The sequence below is a fragment of the Xenopus tropicalis genome, chromosome 6 (genome assembly GCF_000004195.4).
Source record: "Xenopus tropicalis strain Nigerian chromosome 6, UCB_Xtro_10.0, whole genome shotgun sequence".
NCBI lineage: Eukaryota > Metazoa > Chordata > Amphibia > Anura > Pipidae > Xenopus > Xenopus tropicalis.
Genome location: NC_030682.2, coordinates 101,661,072 through 101,682,687, shown reverse-complemented (window position 1 = coordinate 101,682,687; position 21,616 = coordinate 101,661,072). Strand labels below are relative to the sequence as shown.

The window sequence follows — 21,616 nt, the reverse complement described above, 5'->3', positions numbered from 1 at the left end:
AAATATTCTGATGCACTAATAGCTTGCCTGACAATTGTTATTGTCCCTTCTGTAAAATGCAAATGTGATTTCTGCATCTAACATAGGGCAGAGTATCTTAACTGATGCTGGTTTTAATGGCGGCAAGACTAGGGTTCCCTCAGGCAGTCTCCTTAGATTTGCATTCATTTACTCAGTGTACACAGAACAGTAACAATACAGGTCTGTATACATTTATGCAATAGACAGTAAAGCCAAAAAATGAAAAGGAAAACCACTACCAGAAAAAAATGCCTACATTTTGTTGCCATGGTAATCACCATGGTTTCAGTGAGGTTTGCACTGACTTCTCCCACCATTTGCCCCAGAGACCTGCTGCCGGTGTCTATTGCCTGTTTTACATCTTTGACTGTACTTTAAGTACAGCTGCGACATAAAAGGTTTTATAGCAACCATGTAAGGTGCTCACAATTTTTCATTTTTTAACAGTTATTCTCTTCTTATTCTCATACTGGTCAAGTAGGGGTTACAATGGTGTATAGGTGTTGTGGGAAATGTTATTTATTATTAATAATAGGCTCATTTACAATCCCAGTTAAATGTATCCTACAGGTGTACTTGTGCCTTGTGCCCTTCATATAGTAAAAGACCTATACATACTGAAGGGGCGCATGATGTGGAGATACTATAGAAGAAGGGGAAATTAGTTCTATTAACACAGGCCTAATAGCTTGGTATCAACTTACGTATGAAGAAACAATAGTTTTATTACAGAGAATTCCACAATGTAGTCTAAGAAAAAGGCTAACTAAACCAAACAAAGCAAGCAATTTCGTGGAAACTATAAAAATAACTTTGTAAAAATGTTTGCAGTACTACTTTTTACAAAACTTCGACTCCTTTTGATTAAAAAATATATTATTTGTGCCACATCAAAAAAGCATTGTACATTTCTATTTAGGCTTATACATTCTTTACATGTTTATGGCATCACCCTAAGCATCTTGCAGTAACCTGGCCATATCTATCAACTGGCATTCATCTCATGGCCTATAATACAGAAAGCATGGTGTTCTGTATAGTACGTAGTAGTAAAAGAAAACCACTGGTAACCCTATATATGCTATATATTGACACGGCACAACTCGTAGATTAGCACACCAATGGTGACACCTGGTTCTGTAAAACAAAAGCTGCCTCTTTACCTTAATGTTTCAAAAACAGTTTATTAGACTTTATTTCCCGACTTGCAGACATTTGCCCCTGGACTTTAAACGAAAATCAGTTGCATGCCAAAAAAATCAATGTATCAGAGTCAGCGAGTGTTTTCCCAATAAAGCTACGTTGGAGTCGCTCCATTAAATAAATAAGTTTGTTGTTGGTTTCCTAGAGTAATTTTATGTTTTAAGAAAAAAAATTAATCTATTTTCTTTTCCATAAAATCCTTTTCTTGTTGGTCTTCATCTGACATATCTGTAATCTCTCGGCTCTTCTCTTCCTCTTGTTCTTCCTCGCTGCCCTCGTCAGATCCATTCTGATCTATGACATCCTTTCTGGTCATTTCTTCGGAGCCATCTTCAGTGTCGGCTGTACAGATTCCATAGCACATTATACTGATGACACCCAGTGGCAGACCAAAGAGAAAGCAGCCAAGGAGGGGTGAACTCTTGAAGACAGACTGTTTCAAACAAAAGAAGCATGTGGGCTTATTGTTTCTATAATATGGAAACATTAATGTAAATTAAATTAACTAAATTGAAGTGGGTGCTTATTGATTTATTATCCCCCGAATAGGCTTTTTTTCTTATAGTTTTTGGAGATATATATGGTTAATGACTGTGCTCTCTCAGCCTTGTAAGTGATGCACTACAAATTGCTGGAATTATCCAATTAGTGAACAGGTGAAATCTGTCAGTGAGTGTGTCGTTTAGAACTACAAAAAATGTTCCGTTGAAAAACAAATACAGTGTCGAAAGAGAAGGAATGGCTTAATTATTTGGAGGTGCCAAAATCTTAGGCTCCCCCAAGTCATTCTAATTGCTTACCTGAGTGTCCAGACCAGTGCACCAGCCCAGGGTACTACTTGAGGAGCAGCACATTGCCATCTTCTTCCTTTCCTTGCCTCCACTCTATTGCCCCAGGCTGGGGAAGCATGTGCAGTAAAGTGAAAGACAGCTTTTCACTCTACTGCATATGTGCACAGGGACTGGTCCATAGAGAGGATCCAGTAGGGAGAAGATGTGCTCTTCTACAGTAGTATCCAGGGCAGGTACAGTTTTAAGCAAATGGAGTCTTAGGCAACAGATTATATAATCACTAAGGGTGCCAATAACCCCCAAGAAGTTATACCTTTCTGTCTTCTTTAAATATATAAACAAATTTAAGAAACATTTAGATTTGTATAATATATATAATTCCCATTAATATTTTTAAAGTATCTTTGTTGAATTTTCCAATAAACATAACAGATTTATACATTTCAGCAACTACATTTAAAAAAAAAAACCAAACACACACAATTTCTATCAAGTGACAAAATTATATTTCTCAATATTAGAGAAGTATGAATGGTAAGATATAACCTTACTAAAACTATCAATAATTGAAACCAGCTCTATACAAAGCAGCAATAAGTACATGAGATGCATTTTAACTTTAACTCATTATTCTCTTTATGGATGGAGACATCTTTTTATAACCTGTATTTCATTAACATTATTAGAAAGAAATGTTTGACTTCTGTGTTTCTAAGATGGACCGATTACAGAGAAATTAGCAGACCCTGTATTCATAAATATTAATCTGTATTGTTTGTTACTACCCCTAAATCGGATAGCTTTATGAGATTATTCAAGTATTATAGTATATCATTTAGTTTTGTTAGTTCTGGTTTCAACCAGTTTAGAAACGACAATTTTCTAGTTGCTGTTGTGGATACCAACAAGAAATGTTTTAACTTATTAAATGTTTTTCGCTTGAAGTTGCTATTAAATAAGGATTCCTCTTTAATACATAACAGATCAAATAAAGATAGCCCAGCTTTCGAATGCATGCTTTACAGGGGTTCATTTTTAGTTAAGATGTTGTTTTATTAGGTGTATACTGGCTTGTTACTTTTTTCCCCTTCTTAAAACTGCACTACATATTAAAGAACTCCAATTTCTTTGTATATCTTCAAAAAAGTAATATTCTACAAATATCTATATTAAACAATTAGAGAAACATTATATTCGGTGTCTATTCAGAACACAGAATAGCCTTCCTGCAGATGTGATGGGGACTAACTCACAAGGTAAATACAGCTTTAGATGGAATCAACTTCAGACAAAGTGACACAAAAATATTCCAATAGATAAATGATGATAAAGAACAGTTTGCGGTGTTACAGTATTTTACTTACAACCACTGTAGATTTGGCATCATAAAAAACCCTCTTGATCCTCTGAAGTATCCCATCACCACCTTGAGCCTATATTTTAAGGTATGAAAAAAGCAAAAAGAAATATAAAGATATGAATGGTTTATTTATTTCGCTTGCTGCTATACATGTGCACCTGGTTTAAATACAAGTAGGCACAGTAACTACAATAAGTATAAAAAACTACATACATATTTATCACATCTACGGAAAGAATAGGTTTATGCGATTTTTAGAAATCAATTTCAAGTGCAAATATTTGTAAAAGACTGAGAGTCAGAGTATGAATAACAGGTGTGGCAGCTTTACAAACCTATAGAAAACAACCAGCAGATAGCATTTATTGCTTAAAAGGAAAATCTGATGTGGTTATTATAAGTTACTAGACCTGGAGCAACATGTTAATAAATTGACCCCACTGCCACCCAAAAGCCAAACTACTGTATATGGGCTTTTGTTGGATGCCATTCGCATCCTACAAGTCGGCAGTAACTTCATGTTTAAAAATAATATAACTGCCAAACATTTGCCCCATATGTAATAAAAACCAGATACAATATGTTGTTTGCCAGTTAAAAAGGTGACCTGTAAATGATACCTGCTGATTAGTTGCTATAGGTTACCGCATCTGGGCAAACTTTGTGCCTTTTATTACATAACCCCTGTATTCATCACAAAAGTGGGCAGTTGCATAATAAAAAAAAAGACCATCAATTCTATCTAATATTTTAGATAGTTGTTGTGTGCATATTTTGTGTGACCAATTTCATGGAGTTCAACCTTATATGGAACCTGTTGACACCATGCAACAGGTACAGTAGGAGAAGAAAAAAGACCAGACAACTCACCTCTGCTGTACCATCCAGAATGCTGTTAATAAACTGAATCATTTCTTCAGTGTTTTCAATTTGTTTGCTTGGCAGAAAATATTGCTGATTTGATGTGTTAAGAACAACAAAAGTAGGGATGCTGAGTTCACTACAGAAAAAAAAACATATAAGTTGGGTCAATAATAATTATACAACCTATAATCATGTAACCATAACCTAGCCAATACTCCAATTCCCAGGCCTTGTACCTCTAAGGTCTGTTGATCGCATGAACATGCGATTTACACCCTGTTTTAAGTTTTTACAAGTAGTGAATATACTGTAGGCTAAAACAGGGATTGTGGGGGTGCAGTACTTACTCCATTAGTAAACTGTTTATGTAGTCATTTCCATCCATGTGCCCAAACTGGAAGTCTCTGCCAACAAGAAAAGAACAAAATCTATATAACAAAGTAACAGAGACACTGGGGGTCATTTATAAACAGTGGGCAAATTTGCAGCTGGCCGGTTACACATCCTTTATTTTACCTCTGCTAAAGACACCAAAGTAAACATGATGGATATTTGAATACTCATGACATTAAACCACAGATCAACTGGTATCATAAAGTTGCATTTAATTTGCTACTTAAAGTGGTGTTTTGAATTCTGACAAAGACATCCCTTTTGCATGGCAGTGTCCATCTGAGTTACAATATATCATTATCATAAATAGTTAACTGATGAAATTATCTTGACTTTAATGACTTTCCTTTAGATATGACAGGTAGACTGTAACCAATAATGAAGCTCCATCTCTCCAGCTCCAGTTTTATCAGCATTCAGGAATATATATGACATTATTGGATGACCGGCAATAACTTTATTAAGGATTTGCTTCTCTTCCTAGCCTACAAGTTGTTATGGGCTGGCTTAGTTCTTATGAGGTATGGGGGTTTATTTATAAAAGCAATTGTGCCAAAATGGATGCAATACTGTGTGTACACTTACAAACGTAATTGCACCTTGTACCTTGTGGCTAATTACATGGAACACTATTTCATCCATCTAGCTCTCACTGGTGAGTTGCACAGAGAGTTGTGAACATGAATGAACCTCAAACATGACAGTAATTTAAGGGTTCCACTGGACTGCAATGCTGGGTGCTAATGACATTAAAAGAATAGTGACACCTCTTAGGTCTTACTAGAATTGTATTTTTCATCGAAATGTACCTATTTGTCCTTTAGACAATCTTTTTCAATTTGACCTATTTCTATGTAAACTGGACATAGGTTTGTGCAGGGAACTTGACACACTTCTAAAGCAGACATACTGTAAGCTAACAATCTGTGCTAGGACTGCTTGCCTTGCCTGCTTAACCTTTCAAACCCCAGTGCTGGGCAGACCGGTAGGCATGCAAGGAAAATGCATAAATAATCAAGTAAGTGGGAATGAGTTTAAAGAACACTTAAATAAACGCCATTTGTAAAATTTGTGTGGTTAAAAGCATCTGCTTGTCTTGTATCACTTAAACAACTTTCTGATTTTCTCTCATTGTCAAACTACTCACAGGCTTTTGACAATCACATCAAGTTTCTTTTCAAACTAGCATTCTGTCATTATTCCTCTAGGTCACGGTTTCCAGCTGCATTTAAATAAAGCCCCATACCAAAGTGAAATACACTACGTTGCACAGGTTTTATGAATATCATATGCATGCTCTCCCTATATGTACAATTACAATCAGCTGTCACTCCCTATAAAGTCAAATTGGATACAGGTTGCCAAAATGCCATGGAAAGGTGGCAATAGCAAACTCCAGTCTTGGTTTATATGTTATTTTTTTAATTCTTTAGATTTAAACAATGCTTCTGTAAGTTTGATGTTTCTTTATATATTTAACTTTTAATTTCTAGAAGTCTGGTTTAGAACTTGGGACAACGTTTAAAGTAAGATACTGTGTTTATGGCCATGACATTTCTAAAAAAAAAGTTTTTACAACAATCCCACAAACACAAATACGCACCGATGGAAATGATCCCTGTAGTTTTTTGCTACATCTTGAGCAATGGATTTTAGTCTGTAAAACAAAAACATACATTTTTAAAAATCTTTGCACATTCATTGTAACGCAAAGCAGCTGCTGTTGTAGCATGTTTTAATATAAAACGTCCATTAAAAATACTGGTATTTAAAATCAATAAGAATGACAATTTAAAGGCACAAAGCTGTAGACCAGGGGTGTCGAACTCAATCAGAGAAGGGGCCAAAATCTAAAATCCAGCCTAAATCGCGGGCCGAATGGTTTACTGAACCCCCATACAAAGTACCCCCAATTGCCCCCATAAACAGTGCCCCCAAAAATAAGTACCCCCAATTGCCTCATCATACACAGTACCCCCCATAGACAGTAGCCAGCCCGCACACACAGAGCCCCCACAGAAAGTACCCCCAACAGACCAGTGATGTCGGCGGCTCCTTCTCTCTTATGCCGGGGGAACAGGCACTACTATAAGGTTGCGCCTCGTCGCTGACGTGTGACGTCATACGCACGGGCGCAACCTTATAAAAAGGGCCTGTTGCCGCGGCATAAGAGAGAAGGAGCCACTGGCGCTGACGAAGATGGTATGTTTTTGCGCGTGCGTGCAGTGATGACAGCGCGGTGCGGGCCACATTGCAAGGCCTGGCGGGCCGGATTTGGCCCGCGGGCCTTGTGTTTGACATGTATGCTGTAGACCAAGAAGCTACAAGACAACTTATAAAATGCAACTTAAAATGCCCCTGTGCGAGGGCAGTTGTGTGGTACCCTCTTGTTCTAAGAAATGTATATAAACTTGCCAACATAACAAGGAAAAAAACAGCTATTAACCTTTACTATTCATTGGTCAAAAATGTGGCTTTTTCCAAATCCTCAGTCAAACTGTATATAAAGATGTAATGAATTTCTGCGAGTTTGTATTCCATTCTGTGTACCCCTAGTGAGACACAGGAGTTTGAGTCCCTAACTTGTAGAATGATGAGACACTGGGCTACAGTAGATTCATATAGTGATGCAAGACCCTGTAAGAGAAGTTTAAAGACCTATGTTGTACAGTTAGGTTCAAATGTCCCCACTAAGGGAAAATGAATTAGTCTTAGTTCAGTCCCTAATTAAGAAGGGTGTGATATTTAGACAGCGGTGTAATGCAGACCCCACAAGAGATTTAAATCTTTAACTCAAATTTTCTCAGCTGAAAAGAAACCGACCTGTGTGCCACTAGCTTAACCCTTTGCATATTCTCATGTGTATCCTATGACTCATTGTGATGACAGTGTGTATTTAATATTTTAGATATGAATATATCTGAATGCAGCATAAACTGCATTGTTTATTAAGAAATACTTCCACCTAACACATTAAGGCTTATTTAATATGAAGGGGCAACTTTACACCTCATGCCAGTTTTGATCCCTGACGTTCAATGAAGCACAAAAATATCACTCATAGAAACATTTTATCCTAACCACAGAATGTACAGCTATGAGAATACAGCATTGTACAAGCCCAAAACCTAAAAGGTAATGTAAATATTTGTGGGTAATCATTTAAATCAGTGCTGTCCAACTGGCGGCCCGCGGGCCGCATGCCCCCTCTGTGTGGCCCCCCACCTGTCTGGCTGCTTTGATAGCTTACCTTTGAGTAAGCATTAAATGGTATCAGTACTGAGATTAACTGGCCCCCTGCATGGTTCTCACCTCAGATTCAGGCTGTAATCCCTCTGTATTGTTTAAAAATGTAATCCCCTGTGTTTTTCACACCTTTTAATACCTGCATTGTTCACCCCCTACAGTGTTCACACCTCAGGCTCAGACTGTAATCACTCCCATTGTTCACTTCTTCACACCTCAGACATAGGTACTGTAGGCAGAGTATGGCACATACAGCCAGCATAGGGCAGGTAGAGTATGGCACACACAGGCAGCATAGGTCAGGGAGGGAATGGCACACACAGGAAGGGTAGGGCAGGCAGAGTATGGCACACACAGGAAGGGTAGGGCAGGCAGAGTATGGCACACACAGTCAGGGTAGGGCAGGCAGAGTATGGCACACACAGGCAGGGTAGGACAGGCAGAGTATGGCACACACAGACAGCATAGGACAGGCAGAGTATGGCACACACAGACAGCATAGGACAGGCAGAGTGCTGCCTGTGTGTGCCATACTCTGCTTGCCCTATGCTGCTTGTGGGAGGTGAACCTGGCAGGGGTTTGTTGTGGGAGTTTGTTAGCAGTTGGAAATAGCCATTAAATGGTCACTAAGGTGTGTAATTATGTACTGGGGGTTGCTCTGCTATCCACAGGGGAGGAGGAGGCATATGGAATTTAAGGGTATATCTTAATATGACATAATTCTTTCACATATGAATGATGGTTGATATCCCCACAGTAAGGACCAAGCATTTGGGATTTTGCTGTGCTACCACCATTGTGATAAAATAGGTGTGGTTTGAAGTGGGTGTGGTTTCAAAAAGGGGAGTGGTCAAAACTGGCTTCCATTAGCGGCCCTCCACCATGTATGCTAGAGAAATTCCGGCCCTCGGCACCGTAGAAGTTGGACAGCACTGATTTAAATTATATCAGAGCATGAAAATATATAGAAAAAAGGCACACAGGTGTTAGTTGGGGGAGGTATGTTCTGACTTACCTTGTATGTTCAACAGAATTGTTCTTTTCATCTATAACTGCAACAGCCACCAATTTTCCTAAAACAATGAAAACAGAACATTGAGACGTTTGTTATATTTTGAACATATTTTAATAATTAAGTTACAGTATACTAATGTATTAAGAAATGACAAAGAACTGCTAAAAGGTCCTAATGCTTTTACAGTTTCACCAGCCCCCGCCAGAACAGCTTCAGTGAAACCACAATAAGAAAGGGATTGCAAAAAATAAAGCTTTCTTAGCCATTTGCAGCCATTAAAAGGCCAATAAAAGGACTTAAAATGACCTAATAAAATTCCCTTGCACTAAACTAATTCAGGTGTTAATTTACTAAATTCTTGCATATCAAAAGCTGAACAGATTCATTATTGCTTATAAAAAAAAAAGTTGCCAAAGAAGCACACGCTTTAGTAATCCAGCGGTTGTCTCACAAAAAATGGGTAGTGCACAGCTTTCAAGCCAGAGTCAAGGCCTCAGCAACAGCATTTGTCTGCAGGAGAACCATTTGACATAAATAGATAGTATTAATGGATAACTGTGCTTTTATTCTCTAAGTTGAAGTTAATTTATTTCACAATTAGAGTGCAATACGGGAAAATTTGTTGAGGTAATGCAAGCCTGGACACTGAGCAGAGACAGTATTATTCTTTAAGCAGCAACAGAACATGCCTCCAAAAGTATATAAAATGAGGACACATGCTCCTATTAATTTTAATCTTGGGTCGGTAATGTAAAACGTAAATGTCTAAAGGTCCCCAAATGTCTAAAGGTCCCCATACACGAGCCGATAGTAGCTGCCAATATCGGTCCCTTGGCCCCAGAGCCAAACGATCAAATTGCCCTGGATTCTCCCGATATTGCCCACCCGTAGGTGGGGGATATCGGTAGAAGATCCGCTCGCTTGGCGACATCGCCAAACGAGTGGATCTTATGGTGTATGGGGACCTTTACTCACAGTAACCAGTCATATCTTTCATACAAAAGCCCAATAAATGATCCCAGTTGGTTGGGGGTTACTGGAACTGGAGAAACTTGGTACTTGGTTGTGACACAATACCCTACCTCTCTTCTCTCAAACACATTCTGGTTGATCTACTGCAGTGATCCTCAGCCAGTGGCTTGTAAGCAACATGTTGCTCACCAACCCCTTGGCTGTTGCTCCCAGTGGCCTTACAGAAGGTGCTTATTTTTGAATTCCTGGCTTGGAGGTGAATTTGGGTTGCAAAAAGCCTCTATATAAAGCTAATGCCACACGTAGCATATTGAGCGTATTTTTGGCAAGCCGAAAAACGCTTGCTGAGAATACGCTCAAAAATGCCCCTACCTGTGCCTGCACCCGAATGAATGAAATACGCTCGGGTGCAGGCACATGTAGCCAATATCCGCCGAAAATATGAAGTCTTGCGTTTTTTGGCGGATATCAGCTACATGTGTCTGCACCAGAGCATATTCCATTAATTCGTGTGCAGGCACAAAGTAGTAAATTTACTGCAGAGGGGCGTATTCCTGGCCAGCATTTTTCGGCTTGCCGTGAATACGTCCATGTGGCATTAGCCTAAGCCTCCTTTAGACAGCCCAGTACACACATAGGATACCAATAAGCCAATCACAGCCCATATTTCCCACCCTTCATACTTTTTCCATCAGAAAAAATAAAAACTGTAAAATTGTGTAAATGGCGAAAATCATATGCAATAAAGGTGATATATACATTTTAAACTGAAATAGCAAGCAGCAGAGATGATAATGGACACTAACGAACCTGTATCGCCAAGTTCATACAATGTAAATCCATCTATATGAAGATATCCTTCAAATCTTTCCTTATTCACCCAACTTGATAAATCTCCATCTTCATATTCTTTGGCATAATGAAAGATAAAAAGAGACATTAATTATAAAAACAAACGTTCTAAATGTGGATATAATGTTCCTGTTTCCTTAGACAGTCAATAGTAAATCTAGCGTTTAACATAAAATGTGCATATATGAGCTTAGTAATGTGTTTTTTTATATTTCTTGATAAAAACCTCAGGCACAAGTTAAAGGAACATTTTAGAACAGTTTAAAACAGCAGCAAAACCCGGCTCAAGAGTACCACAACAATTGTAACCTTAAGTTGATGTAAAACCTTTTCTCTTTGTAAGATGAGTAAGTAAGAAGAAGTTCTACTCAGTGGGTAAAATTCTTGCAAATAATATATCAACAATTAGGAGAGGTTAGGGTAAGCGGTTGTTCAATTACCTATTACAATATACAATTAATAGGTGCCCAGAGGTTAGTAGAAATCTTATGAGGAGGTAAAATAAGTGCACGTGTGCTTTTCCCTGTTGAAACTAAAAAGACATTAAATAAGGCACAATAGTTGGGTATAACCTGACAAGAGATGTTGCTTATCAACAGGGTTAAGTGACATAAAACCACTCTAAATCGGATGTTCCTATAAATAAGGAGAAATCTTCAACAATTATATTATAAAATAGAACTGCATGTAGAAACAATTTTCACCATGTATTCTATCATTTAAAACACTCAAGTAACTTCTTATAGAATTAAAGGGGACACTCATCCATAAACATTTTTTTTCACAAGAGATGTAGTTCCAAGCAACTGTACATTATTCATCATTTAAAGGAGAAGGAAAGCTACTGAGACAGTTTATTGCCAATAGATTAGCCACAATAGTGCAACCTAGACTACTATTTATTTTGTACAATGCTTTACGATACCCTGAGTAAACAGCCATAGAAGCTCTCTGTTTGTTTAACATAGCAGCTGCCATTGTAGCTTGGTCTGACTTCACTTCCCTGCCTGCACACTGTTCCTGGAACAGCACTCAGCTCAGATTACAGCAGAGATGAGAGGATGAGGACAGAGAAGGTAGGGGGAGAGAGGAGCAAACAAAGCATGCTCATGCTGTGCCCTGAAGGATTTTTCTGAGAGAAGGAAGTGCAAACATGTTTACACAAAAGAAGACAAGAAATCCTGTTTTTCCTTTGAGTGAGTGTTTAACGCTGTATTTAGACCATTCTAATAAAGCTTTAACCTTTCCTTCTGCTTTAAAAACATTCAGTGTTTTAAAATGTATTTGCAGCTGGAGTATTTATTTATCCTTTTCTGTTCTCTCCTCCAGGTCTGTTAATTAGTTGGCTCCTGTTACATTGTACCATTAGCTATAAATAGTACAAAGATTATAAACAACCAGAGAGATACAGCTTTCGATGGCAATTAAATTTACATATAACATTCAGTATACTGAAAATGCTTAGTGTATATTGAAAAGTTGCTCAGGATTATGGTTAGAATTACATAACTCATTTAAAGAATCTGATTAGTTTAATATGGGAGGGAATACTTGCCTGCCCCTATGCCCACACCATGTAACTGCCCAAGGTTAACCAACATAAATTTTAAACAAAACGACTTAACTTCTTGAAGTGGTATACTAGGGAATTCCCATACCCAGCCTGCTGTGTTTGCCACCATTGATTTGAGATGTGTGAGAAGTCATCAAAACGTACCTAGTCTGAACTAAGCATGTCCAAAAGCTACAGGTCTAATCACTTGTAGCAGGTAGTCAGAAGGTAGTATTTACTGGTCACTGGTGTAAAAGCAAACATATGTTTGGTTACATAAAAAAAAAAAACCAGCTTATGCAGCTTATATTTGAATATACTGTATATTAAGATGCAGCCTTCAGGTGTGTGAAGTTGTTCAGTTTCACTTTCATTTCTCTTGTACATCTTGTACATCTGTACATCTGTACATCTATTCTCTAAGAAAAGACTTGACCTGATTTTTTTTTTATATACATATACTGCAGAGTTCTATACTTTGTACGATAATTATCTATTAATTACTGGTACCTGGGCAACGGATTTTTAAGGGTGTTTTTCTCTTTTTGCATTTTTATATACATATTATATTCATATATGTATAATTTTCAATTTTAATTTAAACAAAGTGAAACAAATATGAAGGAGAGGTTGAGTTTAGGCAAGAATTCCTTAATAGAATAACCACCAAAAATATAGAAACAGAAATCTAAAAGCATTCAGGTTATATATGCTTCCTTTATTAGGCATTTCAAGATTCTGAACGCTCCAAAAACCCACAGGAGTTCAATTTAAAATAAGGAAGATTCCTTTTAGCCCTTTTATTCCCTAAACAACATAGTCACTCCATTATGAATGTTTGATCATTAAAAGAAAGGACTTTTGCTAAACTCCAATTTAAGTTTGTTAAATGTTAAGTTAAATGTCCTGTTCCTTTTTGTCAGCTGTTAACATACAAAAGGGCACGTTTATTAAAATGCGAGAACAAAAATTCCTGAGATCTTTTATCAAATGCAAATTTTCTGAACTAGAATTTTTAGCATAATCTGTCAAAAAAAGGAATGCAACAATGTGATTTTTGTTGCAATATGTGAATTCATTTGATTGATTATAATTCAAATTTTATCACAATTAAATTTCTAAAAATGTGAAGATGGATTTAAGATGCCATGTCCTAACACTTGAGAGAGAAGGGGAAAAAGGGAGAAGGAACTTAAAAGAGTAAGAAATAAAAATGTATACTGTGAATTGGGGTAGAGGGTAAGAAGCAGCATTATAGGCATCTTATGAACTGGTTCTTGAGAGTTAATTCAGATGTGGACGGGGATCAGGGTGTCTTAGAACGTGCTGAACCGGGCCACCTCTGCTCCCAATTACTTGTGATCCCAACTCCCTGATGCGTTACACAGCCATGACAATAGCTATGCGAAGCCCAGGAAGATTTCTACTGATTACGACAAAAACCAAAGTACTTTATTAAGCTGTATGTAGTAATAATATTAATAGTAAAGTGCATAATATAAAATGTAACTAGTACTAGTTGCGCTGCACCCCTCATCCCCAGTCCTTGGAAAAATTGTCTTGCTTGAAACCGGTCCGTGGTGCAAAAAAGGTTGGGAACCACTGTCTTAGAACATGAGGTCAATAAATTATATGTGATGAGAATTTACTGAAAAAAATCCCTCCCTAGCATTCTGGGTAAAAGATAGTATATCCTTATTTAGCAAGTAATTAGTAAAACTTAAAGGACAAGTCAACCCAGAATATAATTTTTTGCCTAATAAAAGAAAACAATATTCTAAGCAACTCTGCAATATATATGCATTACAAATTTGTAATGTTTTTTTTTTTTTTTACTAATTTGTATATATAATTGCTATTAGAAGCAGTGTTTGCCTGTCGTTTTCTATTCTCTGCCCTGGTATTTCTAACAATGTAACACAAACTAGCAGATTAACAGATCTGTTTTGCCGGAGACTTGCTTTTACAACATTGTTTAAAAAGGAACAACTAGGAGTTCAGCTATCAATAACAATTACATTTATAAATAACCTTTAAAGCACTGAAACTTTTTAAAGGAGACATATCATATAAAAATTAAGAATGTGAATTATACTCCTCTAAATATAGAAGGGTTGTGCTTAAAAATTTTTGTGTTTCGGACTGATTTAATGAGAAAATCCCCCAAAACCCCACTAGTCCAGCCCATCTGTTCCACTTCCTGCTGGCTGAATTCTCTGGATGTGCAGGGGAGCCGGCGGCTCTCAGTACACTGCACTGTAGGATAGAAACCAATCAGCAGCTAGGCTGACCTGATAGGGAACTAAAGCCCGTCTTTGCTTGTGTGACTGCAGGGCTGTGATTTGGCTATCCCCCTCCTACGGCTTCTGGCAGGTGCTGTAAGGACATGCCCACCCCTCATTTGAAACATGGACAGAGAACTGATCTATAGGGAGCTCCAATAAAGGGGCCATTTTTACAGATATGAATAATATATGGTGCTGGTTTCACTTTGGGCTTAACATTGATCCTAATTGCCTACAAAATTAGGGTTTTTTCCCCATTTATCCAATATGTCTCCTTTAATAAATTCATATTGGAAAGTTGCTTAGAATTATGTTTTCTTTTATTAGGCAAAATCATATTTGTGGGGTTGACATGTCCGTTAAAGGGATTCTGTCATGGTTTTTATGGTGTAATTTTTTTTTAATCTAAATTCCATGTTTACATAGCAAATAAGTCACTCTACCATTTAAAATGTTATTCTTGTATCAACAAAAAAATAAATTTTTAGTTGCAATATTGGTGTGTAGGCAGCCATATCAGTGCATTGTGCCCGAGTCTGAGCTTTCAGAAGGAGTCAGCGCTACACTAATGTGTAGAGCTGACTCCTTCTGAAAGCTCAGACTCAGGCACAATGCACTGATATGGCTGCTTTCAAGTAACCTATTGTTTCACCTACTCCAAAGTAACTAAAGGAGTCCCAAGCCTGACATTTATTTCTTACTACTCAGTGCTATTCTGATATCTACTGGGAGCTGATATCTTGCTACCTTCCCATTGTTCTGCTGATTGGCTGCTGGGGGGGGGGGGGGGGGAAGGGGGAGACATCACTCCAACTTGCAGTGCAGGAGTAAAGTGTGACTGAAGTGTATCAGAGCACAGGTCACATGGTTGTGGCACCCTGGGAAATGAAGAATATGGCTCACCCCATGTGAAATTTCAAAATTAAATATAAAAAAAAAATCTGTTTGCACATATCTGTAAAAATGGCCCCTTTATTGGAGCTCCCTATAGATCCTATCAGTTCTCTGTCCAACATGTTTACCCATGACAGTATTCCTTTAAAAGGTGTGATTTTTTTTTTTTTTTTTTTAAATAGAAGCTGTTTTTTTTTTTAATAAATTTCAATTATTATACACAACAAATTTGTTTTAAACTAAAGGTGTTTAAGAAAAAAAAATATATAAAAGTTTTCCCTTTATGCTAAAAAAAAATGTCAGTTAAATCACATTTTGTACTGTATACCATTACTTTCTATTCTCCTTTATAAGGAACAAACAGTTGCACAATTTATCAGTCTCTTGTCATAGACCTAAACTTTCAGTTTCAATTATTGATATACTGTTATCTAAAGGGAATTTCCAGGTAATTTTCACCACTCCTACATACCAAATGCAGCATGTCATAATATATTGTAATGCTTTGTAACATAGACCTGGAGGCTGCTGTGCAGTATTTTTTTTTTTTTACTGCTCTATGTGAACATACAGCTAAGGTCCTGGTTCCTGCTAGGTAACCCTTATATATTCATTTAGGCATGGTTAGTTTCACCTGTTGTTAATCTGGTCACAGGTGCTCTGTGTTAACAACCAACCTGGCTATATAACCCTCTGCTCTGCAGGACCCTCTGCTCTGTGTTAACAACCAACCTGGCTATATAACCCTCTGCTCTGCACTCAGTCATTGCCCGTTATAGGTCTTTCTAGCAGAGTTCCTGGGTGTGCGCCTGTCCTGTCCTGTGTATTTGGTTCTGACCCGTGCCTGTATCCTGACTTTGAGTGAACTCCGCCTGGACTGACCCTTTGCCTGTTTGACTTCTCTTCTGCATCCTGATTTTGTACTGCTCTTCTGTTCTGGTTTTTACCTGGCCTGCCTGACACCGTCTCTAGTAAGCTCCTCCAGTCCTTTTCAACAATCTGGTTCCCTTGCTTGCCCAGAACCTTTGCTCTGGTCCTCTCAGTTTAAGACCTGGCGGCACCCAAGTAGCAGAGGGCTCCACCTGAAGCGAAAGGTGGTTGTTATAGGAAGAAGTGTGAGCTGTGACCGGGACCTTGGAAATTGTTCTGGGTTTTGGGTTACCGATCGTGACATGCTTGTGTGGGAAAGGCTACCTACAGAGATGGCACCGAGACACTTACTTGTCATCGCTCTTTTGTTGCTTCCTGCACTGTGGATCTGGTGAGTTTTCTTATAGCACAATTAGATAATGAATTAAGTACAGACTAGTATACAACATCATTGTTAACAGAAACTCTTATTCCAAAACACTAGAGGTGTTTTATGTTTTACATATGAACTAAACATTACTATAATTGGGCTTCTGTAGAAGGAAACTGAATTTTATGCCTTATACTAAATCCATTCTGGTTGTTTTGTTGATGTCTAATAATTTGCTCTCCACTTCTAGGTATTATACTTCCTGCAGATATAAACTGTCAGTACATATTTTCTACAGCTCCTCTAATAAAATGCTAAAGCTTCAATTAAGCAGCAAACAAACAGAGATAATTGAGCATGTAAAGAGCCTTCAATTTACTCTTCACAGCAACTGCACTCAAGAAGAAACTACTGTATATAACAGAAGCCCACTGGTGTTTATCATTAAGATCTGGTCGAACTTGATCACGGAGGAGTATGCTTTACAAGTTATGCAATCAGCCCTTACACAGGTAAAATCTAAAATGGAAAAACAACTGGGCTTATCTGGTTATATTCCAGAACTGACCAGAGAACATCTGGCTGCACCGTTCTTCTTATGCATAACCAAAATATGATCCACTTGTAATGATTATTTAAAAAAAGGGTCTATTGGTGTAGATCCAGTAATGAAACAATTACTAGAAGGCAATACTTTTAGTAAAACGAACGTTAACTGCATTTTTAACCTTGGGTTCTAAAGGATTTGAACAGATTGCAAACTCTTCTTTGCCTGAACATACAATAATGATTTAAAAGACATATCAGTAAAATGGGCATTCTTCAACTAATCACTCTGCCTAGTGGGAAAGGGTTCTGTACAGGAGCGTCATGATTAAGAATGTAGGAAGATAGAAATGTTATGGAACAATCAGATCCAACTTTTATGGAAGGCCTTTTACTCCAATAAAACTGATGCGCTTTTGGGCTGGTACAGTAAACTCTATGAATTTATTTAATTTCTTGCCTTACCCTTGTCATTTTTTTTTCAAAAATGTTAATGGCAATTGCCTTTCTTTACGCCTCAACTGTTAAGAATGCATTTTTTGGTCAAAATCACAAACAACCAAGTCTTTATTTGATTTGGATACCCAGGCAGTAAGCCTTGGCTAAAGACCTTATAACGTGAGGGTGCATGTTTAGACCAGTTGGGAGAGGACTGTATTCATGTCACCATGATGTCCTCACAAGAAAGGGTTTTCCAGCTAACCCAGTCAGTATCTGGTTGTTCTTCTAAACTGGGGAGGCTCTTGTTTTGTCCCCATACACAGGCCAATAATCAGCCAAGGTATGGAACCCTTACCAAAAATTCTGTTCCTTTTTGCAACTCTCCCCATTCTAAAAATTGTGTTTGTGCTGGGGTGGGGGTTAAGGAATTTGTTACAGGCGTTATTGCTTATAAAGACTAAAGTAACTTTTTATATTAGATTGGTGCATAATTTGATTGAATTATATAGAAATAACACTTCTATTAATGTACCTGGAAATGTGATTTATAATTATTGTGGGTTTAAAAATGTGTACAATTATTAAAAAATAAATACAAATTAGAATTTCATAACATTATGTTTCAGAGTTTGTGTCTCCAGATATGTAAGGTTTCAGTAGCATTATTTTCCTGAAAAGTGTCATGGAAAGTTTATAATTGTTGCCAGCTGCATCTCATTGGACAATTCGAATTGCCATAGGCTACACAGTCTTACTGCTTTAAAATTACACTAATAACATCATTACATTCATTTATAAGAAATATTACAAAGAAACTCAGTGTTATCCATTGCATAATATATACAATATAATTAGCATTTACTTTTCATAAGCAATTGGATAAGTGCATAGACAAAATCTGAATATCACACTTACCATCATAAACAAAATATGTGGAGTCTTTAAAAACAAGAACTGCTGGCACCTCATTTAGTGTAACATACTGAAAATAAAACAAAGTATTTAGAAATGAATTTATTTACAGTGACATTTTCTTTCAGTATAGCACATCATATTTTGCAAGCACAGCAACAGAGGCAGTTGAATTCTCCTTTCTGAAAATCCTACAGCCTTAGTAAAAAAAAAACGTATGCATGATTGATTCTTCACTCTGCCATCTAGCCACTCTTTTAGCTTTTAAGCTACTCACTGTTTATATCTACCAAATAGACAAGTGCCATCAATATCCAGCATGCTATGCTATTCTAGTAAATGGTACTAAGGGATGTCATCAGTTAACTGAAACTTGGTGATGTAATTTCTGTCTCATGACTCAGCGGAACTTGTGTATCATAAAATATAATGTACCCCCTGGTAATTAGAAGAGACCTTGGAACTCCTTCTTGACTTAGAAAATTTCAAATTAAAGAATAAAAACAGTTGCTTTAATGAATGTGGAATGTAGTGAAAATGATTTATTTTTTTCCCAGAGCTCAGTAAATGGCACTATAACTTTAAGCCTATCTAGTAATAATAAATCAGCTATCGAATTGTATTTTCCCAGTACCTTGAAACCAGGGCCGCCATCAGAAATCAAGGGGACCCTCAGCGTCCTCCCCAACATCCTCCAGCTCCCCTCAGCGTCCTCCCCAACATCCTCCATCTCCCCCAACAGCGTCCTCCCCAACATCCTCCAGCTCCCCCCAGCGTCCTCCTCAACATCCTCCAGCTCCCCCCAGCATCCTCCCCAACATCCTCCAGCTCCCCCCAGCGTCCTCCCCAACATCCTCCAGCTCCCCCCAGCGTACTCCCCAACATCCCCCAGTATTCTCCCCAACATCCCCCAGCTCCCCCCAGCGTTCTCCCCATCATCCCCCAGCTCCCCACAACATCCCCCAGCTCCCCGCAACATCCTCCCCCACCCCTCCCTCCCTCTCGCCTGCCTGTCTGCCTCCCTGCTGCGTCCGGCTGCTGTCTGCCCAGAGGCGCAGAAGAGTGCACTCTTAGGAAGCCTGGAAGGAATGTTAATCGCGATTGCTGGCAGGGGCTTTTACAAGTGAGATCTCTCTGAAAAACTGCTTGTATTTAATCCGACTCGAGTATAAGCCGAGGGTGAATTTTTCAGCACATTTTTGGTGCGGAAAAACTTGGCTTATACTCGAGTATATACGGTAGCTTAGAAAACAATCACAGCGATTAATATTTTTATGTATATACAGGTATGGGATCTGTTATCCAGAATTCTCAGGACCTGGGGTCCAGATAAGAGATATTTTTGTAGTTTGGATCTCCATGCTTTCAGATTACTACAAAATCAATTAAACATTAAATAAACCCACTAGTGTTGTTTTTTATCCAATAAGAATTAATTATATCTTAGTTGGGATCAAGTACAAGGTACTGTTTTAATACTACAGAGAAAAAGGAAATAATTTCTAAAAATTAGAATAATTTGTTTAAAAAGGAGTCTATGGGAGATGGCCATTCCGTAATTCGGAACTATCTGGATAACAGGTTTCCAGATAATGGATCCTATACCTGTATAAGTATTTACAGGTATTGGATCCCTTAGCCAGAAACCAGTCATACAGAAAGTGCCGATTATCAGGAAGACAATCTCCCTTAGACTCCACTTCAATCATACAAATCTTTTAACATATTAAATCAGTTTTCACTGTAATAATAAAACAGTGCCTTGTACTTGATTGATATCTAAAGATCTAGAGATGTTTGCTTTTTTTTTTTTTTTTTTAAAGTGAAGAATTCTTAGATAATTGTAAAAAAAAAAAAAAAAAAAGTAATTTGCCAATTTTCCTATATTTCATAATAATTTTTTACGCTGACTTAAACTGGCTAACACAGAACAACACCTTTCTCTGTTTACTGCATTAAGTCTTTCTTACCACTGATCTGTATTCTGTAATCTCTTTACTATGCAAACAGATATGACTGCATTTAAAAAAAAAAAAAAAAAATGGCCCTGTTGGGAACACTGGCTAGCAACAAGCAAATCAAGCATAAATTAAACAAAGGAAACAGCAAGAAATATATAGCAACAAAACAGTATTAACCAGATGAATTCCATACTTCGCTTATGTGTACTGCCAGGCTGTTTTTAAACATTTTGTGCTTCTGCATTTTAAAAGCATTTTATGGTTGGGGGGCGAAGGGGCTTTTAGTTTACCTAGAATAATATATTTAAAAAATATGCTTACATTTTGTGTAGTTCAACTTTTGCAACACACTATCATATTTCCAAGACACAGCTAAAAAATATATTTTAAGGCTAAACCAATAGGCTAAATCAATAGTAATTTTACAACCGTAAACCATACACATTCTGATGAATCCTAAATATGCCAGTGGTCTACCAAACAGCTTGATACCCAATGTGCATAGGTTTACCAAAAATGAAAACAGTGTATATGAACTATCACAGCTACTGAAAAATCAGCACATTTACTGCATTTTACGTGGAGTAAAGCCATCAAAAAGGAAGTTCACCCCAGAAAGCCATATATTTTTGGAAATTATACATTCTCTCAAATGCAAAATGTTAAACAGCTTTCTACTCAAAACTACAAAACAGATTTCCTAAATTTAGCAGTTTTTACAACATTTCCAAAAATTGCCTCACAGCTTCTACTTTGCTAGCTTATCTCTCAAATATTATTAGGTACAAAGATAAATCATCCTAAATATGAATGGGGGTCTACTAAATAGGTTAATGCTGTGTAAAATTATGTGACATGTAGAGGTCACTAAAATATACCATGTGCATACAGGTACTCATTTTATGGCTTTTATTTTTAACTACTTTAATACACACCACCTGCTTTATGTGTGGTAAAAGCTGCAAAAAAGTACGTTGACACATTCTTAATATGAATGCCAGGAGACAGTAACATTTTTCAGTATTTTATAGATCTGTTATTCACCGGGCCTCTGCTTCACTGTTTCAG

The 21,616-nt window shown here is 37.5% G+C and overlaps 1 protein-coding gene across 1 annotated transcript in view; it reads right to left on the bottom strand.

Annotated features, from left to right (window-relative positions):
• Nucleotides 1–310: 310 nt before the first annotated feature.
• The window catches only part of tmx3 (thioredoxin-related transmembrane protein 3), a 37,121-nt gene continuing 15,815 nt past the window's right edge, over nucleotides 311–21,616 (bottom strand). Inside the window, exons 9-16 of the mRNA XM_002939615.5 lie at nucleotides 18,591–18,657; nucleotides 10,676–10,774; nucleotides 8,894–8,951; nucleotides 6,236–6,289; nucleotides 4,587–4,643; nucleotides 4,246–4,375; nucleotides 3,380–3,448; nucleotides 311–1,657 (exon numbers count right to left, since the gene is read on the bottom strand). Coding sequence (XP_002939661.2) covers nucleotides 1,397–1,657; nucleotides 3,380–3,448; nucleotides 4,246–4,375; nucleotides 4,587–4,643; nucleotides 6,236–6,289; nucleotides 8,894–8,951; nucleotides 10,676–10,774; nucleotides 18,591–18,657 — 795 coding nt within the window. The 3' untranslated portion in view covers nucleotides 311–1,396. The remainder of the gene's footprint in view (nucleotides 1,658–3,379; nucleotides 3,449–4,245; nucleotides 4,376–4,586; nucleotides 4,644–6,235; nucleotides 6,290–8,893; nucleotides 8,952–10,675; nucleotides 10,775–18,590; nucleotides 18,658–21,616) is intronic.